At 35.9% G+C, this 8,138-nt stretch overlaps 1 protein-coding gene across 1 annotated transcript in view; it reads right to left on the reverse strand.

Moving 5' to 3' along the window:
• LOC111089017 overlaps positions 1–3,621 on the reverse strand; it is a 21,034-nt gene extending 17,413 nt beyond the window's left edge. Inside the window, exon 1 of the mRNA XM_022400604.1 lies at positions 3,251–3,621. Within this exon, the coding sequence (XP_022256312.1) occupies positions 3,251–3,491 (241 nt within the window). The 5' untranslated portion in view covers positions 3,492–3,621. The remainder of the gene's footprint in view (positions 1–3,250) is intronic.
• Positions 3,622–8,138: the final 4,517 nt, after the last annotated feature.

An 8,138-nucleotide genomic window follows, 5' to 3' on the forward strand; every position in this document is an offset into this window, starting at 1 on the left:
ACATTCGCCCTATTTCAATGTGTTTTTTAGCTTTTTTATGGGGCAAAAATCCTACAACAAGATAGCTTGTGTACACCGTTGTCGGTAATCGAGCCCATGCTAACATTCACACACACATATGGGTCGTCTATATAGTAAGATGTCTGGATCACGATATACAATAACAATTAACACTTAAGTGTTATTATTTATTAATAACGTATTATTTCTAGATCAACTAAGATGCGTTTTTATTAATAACGTGTTATTTCTGGATCATGACATACAATAACCATCAAGAGAAACGTCTTCGCTTTTCTGTTCATACTTGTCAAGGTATTTTCGATGTACAAATCAACCGATAAAATATCAACTCTTAACCTATCTCACATTCGGATGACGATGAAGCAAATCAAATCTGGCAGCTGCTACGACTCTGAAACCATCGTATCGCACGCTCAGATCGCGGTGTAGCGGCTGAAAACTGATAGCTCCCACGACTTTAAACCTGCTTAAATCATGTGCAAAATAATTTTGCTAGCAGAATTGGTCCTGTGGAAACTTCCAAGGTGGTAATATAGGTGTAGCCATTAAAAACACCGTAATGTGTGCATTTCTCTGTCGCAGTCATTGAGAGAAGTAACATCCTCTACCATCTGAAACCACATAACAAAATTAGTACAGTTGTGGTTCCCTCTTCATAAACCATATATTTAAGCGAGTTGATATTTTATTGTAAAGCACAAAGCTATCTGTGCTCTACCCACCGCAGGTATCGAAACCTGATTTGACCACAAAAGTCCTCAGACTTAACGTTCAGTCTCTGGGTGAGGAGTGGGGACAGTGATTGGAATATTATAAAATCTACTTATAAAAATACAGGTGTCCACTAAATATAAAACTCAGGACCGAAAGGACACATTACAACTCGGAACACGTTTGTATCAAACAATAAAGCAAAATTCTAAAAATAGAAAGGAAAACAAAGCAGAAAAGATGAGAACGTGTGTTTTGAAATAGTTTTCGAATCAAACACGACTAGCATAATTATGTAAAATTTGAAGGGCCCGGAAAAACAGATCCGTTCGTATTTGAGGGAGATTAAAAATGTTAAAATAGAGATTCATGAAATACAAGATTCCGGCCTCACCATACTTTATATACTTAATACGATTGTTTGTTTTGAATTTCGCGCAAAGCTACCCGAGGGCTATCTGCGCTAGCTGTCCCTAATTTAGCAGTGTAAGACTAGAGGGAAGGCAGCTAATCATCACACCCACCGCCAACTCTTGGGCTACTCTTTTACCAACGAATAGTGGGATTGACCGTCACATTATAACGCCCCCACGGCTGAACCCGCGATCCTCAGATTGCGAGTCGAGCACCCTAATCACCTGGCCATGCCGACTTAATACGAAATAATTGGAACGAAGACCTACACGTCTTCTTATTCTTGAAGTTATTGAAGTTTAACGTGGACACAAGTTGATCTAATATGGTATTGTGTACGAATAAGGTGCATTGTCTCACAATAATTTATAGTTTAAAAGAAAACTTTTAACTTATTGAAGTTTAACGTGGACATAAGTTGATCTAATATGATATTGTGTACGAATAAGGTGCATTGTCTCACAATAATTTATAGTTTAAAAGAAAACTTTTAACTTACTGAAGTTGTAGCAGAAAACTTGTCTTTTACAGAATATAAAGATTTAATAAAAATGGAAAATTCTCAAGATTTTAGTAACTTACATTTTCTTAAGGACTTTTGTGGGAACACGTGTTGCCTTACGTTGTCGTGGTGGAAACACTCTATTAGGAGGATACTTTACATATTATACTTTATATATTATATATATATAATAACAAGAGCAATCGGAGGGATTGCATACCCTCGCCCCGCCGCTCCTTTTCGAGATTATATGTGTTTATATTGGATAACGTCAAATTTCACCTGAGAAAACTCACAAAATCCTTCTCAGGTCCAGAATGATCAACGATGATAAGGAATCTCAATCTTAATGTGCCCATGAATCTTGTGTAAAATTTTCTTGCACGTCGGTCTATTAGTTTTCGAGATAAGCGCGCGGAAAGACACACACACACATGACCCGATTGCAGTACCATTGCCCCTCGAGGGGGGCGTGATAATAATAATAAAGAAGCACAGATGATCACTAAAAAAAATTGTTACAGATATCGAAAATGACCCATTAGCTCAAACGCTTTCGAAGGGTGGACTTTTCTTCTTCCGAAGCAGATAGGAAATCATACGTTTCTGAAATTATCAGCTTACATAGTTATCTTGGATAGAGTTCATGTGTTTAACTCTTTTAAACACGTAATTTTTGTGCATTCTGCCGGAATTATTTTCATGATATCTTAATAATTATTACCACAACTTATAAAATTTCAATTTTCTTAATTTTGTTTTTCCCTTCAGCATCAGGGGTAACTACATGAAGCATCGTTAATTAAATAGCCTCAAAACCTCTCTCTGTTGAACATTCAGTGTCACCTGATGATGACAAAACCTTGTAGAAACGTTGTACATTTGTTGTTGCGTTAAACTTATATTAAAGTTTTTCTTCATTACCCATTCAAGCCGTCTCCAACCATTATTAGTCTCAAAGTGGGTTCGTCGTCATCGAATTCCAATGGGTAAATCGAGATTTTCGGCTGGACGCTTATAGCGTCCGCTCGAGTTAATTTCGAAAAGATATCATCTCGTAACTTTTGCTAATTTACTTTTCATGAATGAATCTAAAGCGTAGGCAAATGGACAAAGCGGTTGCTTGTATTTATGTTATTTCAATTTATATTATGCACATACATATTCCATAAGTTCCAGCTCTTCGTTTGGAATATTTTAATTCCAGGACAAAGTTTTAACATACTATAGTATAGGTATACTGCGTCCTTACAGCAAAAATTTTTAAATATTTGGTGTTTAAAAAACGTTTATATAAACAACTACTATAAAAATTAAGCAAACTTTACCGAAAATGAGAAAGCATTCAAGAGCAGTAAATATTCGAATGACGAAATAATTACATTTACCGACTAAAATAATTCCAATACATTTCAATATTGTTTTCAACTTCAAGTCAGATAACTGACTTTCACAGATTTCTCCTCACTGTGACTTGGCCTAATAATGAACATTTTACAAAAACGATGTAACATGTAAGATAAGAAGAATGGTTAACATTTTGGTTAATCTGTTCTTAAAATTAGTTAAATCATTGTTAAGTTACTAACGGCGACTTACCATTCTGAGGTTTATTATTTGGAAAGCAAATTCTGAATAAGCCTTCATCCCGATCAAAGTAACGTATATTCTCTTCGAATTCGTTCATTGCCTCTTCATTACCATCTAATTTCTGGCGAATAGAGGTTCTGTTAACCCTAATTTCGTACCAATTATCCGTACCGAAAGCTATGGCTAAACATGCCACAGCGACTAGTGCTGATATTGTGCCAATCGACAGACTAATAGCGGAACAGGCCATCTTGAGGAAGTACTTTTATCGTTTCTTTGAGTATATTAGTATAACCTTGGTTTTATTTCATAACCAAGAACTCGTTCACCAAGTTGTCACTGTATGTATTACGTATTTTTTTACGCAATTTGCAATCCAAACAGTAAAAAATAAATAAATAACCAACCCAAACTACCTCTCAAAGTCCCGCGTAACGTTCGTTTGACTATTGTCTTCAGGCCTCTTTTGAACTCTGCAAAGCGCTACCACACCTGCGTGAGTTGTGACGACACAGAGGTTTGAGTGGAGTAGATCGAAATCTGGTAAGGCCGTTCTTTTATGCCAAAAGTTATGCTGCTTGGAAGCTAGTTTATAGTAGACCTGGCAAACCTTAATTGTGGGTGCTTTTGTACCTGAACATGTGTTTACGCTGGATAAGGATATATTTCTCAGTCACGTGGTTCATCAAAAGAAGGTTTAGAAAAGCCCCAAGGTACAAAGATATTGACAACAGACTGAAAAAATAGAATAATAAGTACATCAGTGAACTGGTCCATTTAAGTTATTTTAGTTGAGAAAAGTATACTGTGCCCATTTCATAAAGTACGATAATAGTAATTTGTTTATCAGGAAAAAAAAATGGAAGATTGGTTCTCCAGTCGTTTTTTTTTTTTTTCTGTTAAAGTGATGTTTCAGTACTCTGGTCTATTTGTGAAATAGGCTAAGCAATGGTATTGGTCGTGTTTTCTAAAACTTGGGTCTTGCTTTCTCAAGTTTAAATGTAACAGGAAATACATCTTAATAATTTGGTGACACAGAAATTTAATCATTACAAGCAAGGCCTACAACTTAAAGCTTCTCGTAGAATATTCCGAATTACGCTAGGTATAATCTGGATAAACGCAGAACTGATTCTTGACCTCAAACATTCTATACGCATTCTTGGAGCGGTAATGGTGTGTAGGGATAAACGTCAGTAACGTTACATTTCTGTTCGTTTAGTTTGAATTTCGCGCAAAGCTACTCGAAGGCTATCTACGCTAGCCGTCCCTAATTTAACAGCGATAGACGAGAGGGAAGACAGCTAGTCTGCACCACCAACTCTTTGGCTACTCTTTTATCAACGAATAGTGGGATTGGTATTATAACGCCCCCACGACTGACAGGGCGAGCGTATTCGGTGACGGGGATTCGAACCTGCAACCCTCAGATTGCGAGAAAAGACAAGAAAAGAAAAGTCCTATAAGCGTGGAAAAAATTATTATTAAGTCTGGTATTAGGTTGAATCAACCATTGAGAATAAACCCAGAAGATAACAACATTTCATATGCCAAAATGTAGATAAGGAATGCATTATTTAAAGAAACCAGTCCACAAGTCAATGGAATTAATCATGGGAAGCCATGGGCCAGTAAAGATAACTGTTTACTCTGTACTCAGCAGGCCTGATAAAGATAACTGTTTACTCTGTGCTTAGCAGGCCTGATAAAGAGAACTGTTTACTTTGTGCACAATAGAATCGGTAAAGATAACTGTTTACTATGGGAACAGTAGGAACGGTAAAGATAACTATTTATTTTATGAACAGCAGGTCTGGTAAAGATAATTGTTTATTTTGTGAACAGCAGATCCGGTAAAGATAACAGTTTATTTTGTGAACAGCAGATCCGGTAAAGATAACAGTTTATTTTGTGAACAGTAGATCTGGTAAAGATAATTGTTTATTTTGTGAATAGGAAGTCCGGTAAAGATAACTGTTTATTTTGTGAATAGCAAGTCCGGTAAAGATAACTGTTTACTCATCATGTCCGGTAAAGATAATTGTTTATTTTGTGAACAGCAGATCCGGTAAAGACAACTGTTTACTCATCATGTCCGGTAAATATAACAATTTATTTTGTGAACAGCAGAACTAGTAAAGATAACTGTTTATTTTGTGAACAGTAGGACCAGTAAAGATAACTGTTTACTTTGTGCACAGCAGGACCAGTAAAGATAAGTGTTTATTTTGTGAACAACAGGACCAGTAAAGATAAGTGTTTATTTTGTGAACAGCAGGACCAGTAAAGATAACTGTATATTTTGTGCACAGCAGGACCAGTAAAGATAACTGTATATTTTGTGAACAACAGGACCAGTAAAGATAACTGTATATTTTGTTAATAACAGCACCAGTAAAGATAAGTGTTTATTTTGTGAACAGCAAGTCTGGTAAAGATAACTGTTTAATTTGTGCACAGTAGGACCATTAAAGAGAACTGTTTACTTTGTGCACAGCAGGACCAGTAAAGAGAAGTGTTTACTTTGTGCACAGCAGGAACCAGTAAAGATAACTGTATATTTTGTGAACAACAGGACCAGTAAAGATAACTGTATATTTTGTTAATAACAGCACCAGTAAAGATAAGTGTTTATTTTGCGAACAGCAGGACCAGTAAAGATAACTGTTTATCTTGTGCACAGCAGGACCAGTAAAGAGAACTGTTTACTTTGTGCACAGCAGGACCAGTAAAGATAAGTGTTTATTTTGTGAACAGCAGGACCAGTAAAGATAACTGTTTATCTTGTGCACAGCAGGACCAGTAAAGAGAACTGTTTACTTTGTGCACAGCAGGACCAGTAAAGAGAACTGTTTAATTTGTGCACAGCAGGACCAGTAAAGAGAACTGTTTACTCATCATGTCTGGTAAAGATAACTCTTTACTCAGCAAACTGACAACAGTGGGAAATAAATGGATCTGCAATTCACTCTCGTAATGAACTGTTTTTTGTCACATCAAATATATATATCTCAAGCTTACCTTCTTTGTTGTACTCCAATATAAATGTGGTTCAAAAGCTAGTGGAAAGTGAAAGATTGTACACGGAAAAGCCTCATATTGAGATGTTCGCGTAAGTTTTTCATTTCCACTACGTTTTTTTTACCTGTGATCTTCGTTTTATCTTGATCCCAGTTATAAAACTATTTTTTTGTATGGTGTTTCTCACACCTCTAAATTATGTTGGAGGTGAGTATCCGGGAGTAGGACTAGTGTCCTAGTTCGGACAGCAGGTGAGCATGTTTCGGTGTGACGGGGATTCGAACCCGCGACCCGCAGATTGCGAGTCGAGTGCCTTAATCACCTGGCCATGCCGGGTCGTAAAACTCTTAAAGCTCATTTAGGTAATTCTTACGCTTAATTATTGGTCGTCATACCCCTAGCACGCCCCCAGTGGCACAGTGGCATGTCTGCGGACTTACACTGCTAGAAACCGGGTTTCGATACTCGTGGTGGGGAGATCAGAGATAGCCAGCCCATAGTGTAGCTTTGTACTTAACTACAAACAAATAAACATATTCTTCCACCACAACTTGATATCTCCACGGAGCTATTTGAACTCCAAACATGAAAGAAATCCTTATAATCTTTTATTATACTACTAATTTCACTGGACATTGGAAAAGAATGAATGCAAAATATAGCAAGATCAACATGAATAATTTAGGTCATTTTTAGTTTCCTTTTTTTTTTGTACGATATGTTCTACAGTTTTAAATCAGTTTTTTGCCCTATAAGGTTATATTCTTACGGCATCCTGACTTAACAGAGTTTTTTAAAGGTTTTTTTTTTCACATTTCACATAACTGCCCAAGAGTTTGGGTTGATGATCTGCATCAAATAAACTTAAGAAAGAAATTATCATAAGAAAAGTAAAAAAAAAAATTAATAATAAAGGTGCGTGTTACGCGTTTGACTTTGTGGTCATAGTTCCTAAATTTTAGTCAAACTTAATTTTCTGGTGATGTGATTGGACGTCGTACTTGACATACTTCATACGCGAGACTTCCGTATTCCTACAACCAAGCAAGAATTCTGTTCACGCACAACGAGTACATCAACAGGTCAATAACACTGACCACATAAAATAAAATAACCTTTCGGTTGTATTGCAAAAGTTAATTTTTCAAACATCAGAGTCGTTTTTGTTGTTTTTTTTCTGTTTTCTGGGAAACCCTCAATGTTTCAAGTACTATTACTATCAGGCATTTACGAAATGGCGCTAATACGCTCTATTATAGAACAGCGATCATTTTCAAAAACAGAATGAAAAATAATAATTCTTTTATATAATTTAAAATCGACATGATTTGTTTCAAAGCTTGTAATATAAGGTACTCTTTTGGTAGTTAAATATATAGCGAGTGACCTTATACTATTTATTGATCAGGAGATGCAACTGAAGCGTCATCATTATTGCTTACATCCTATTGTCAGGTTGAAATGCAACGAATTTTTCTAATCCATAGCAACGAAAACGATCATCACAGGTCAATAATTATAACTTTAAAATAATACGTAATATATAACATCTGTTTGTTATCAAACCTGACGCACGTTAGAGGATAGGTAAAAATACAGATCATTGGCTGTTAATAGTAATCTAGCATCTGACACGATCGCAAATCTTTTAGACTGTCAGAAAATATTTGTCATTCAAGATTTCCATTACACATACTAATCTAATGCGCGTGTAGTGATTGAACAAAAAACAAATTCAGTCAACACTACAGTATGAATCTCCTAGTATATGTGTAGTGATTGGACAACAATAAGGATCATAGTACATGTGTAGTGACTGTACACCAATAAAGATCATATAGTATATGAGTAGTCACTGGATAAAGATACTGATAAT

This window comes from Limulus polyphemus, unplaced genomic scaffold (assembly GCF_000517525.1).
Source record: "Limulus polyphemus unplaced genomic scaffold, Limulus_polyphemus-2.1.2 Scaffold5011, whole genome shotgun sequence".
Classification (NCBI taxonomy): Eukaryota; Metazoa; Arthropoda; class Merostomata; order Xiphosura; family Limulidae; genus Limulus; species Limulus polyphemus.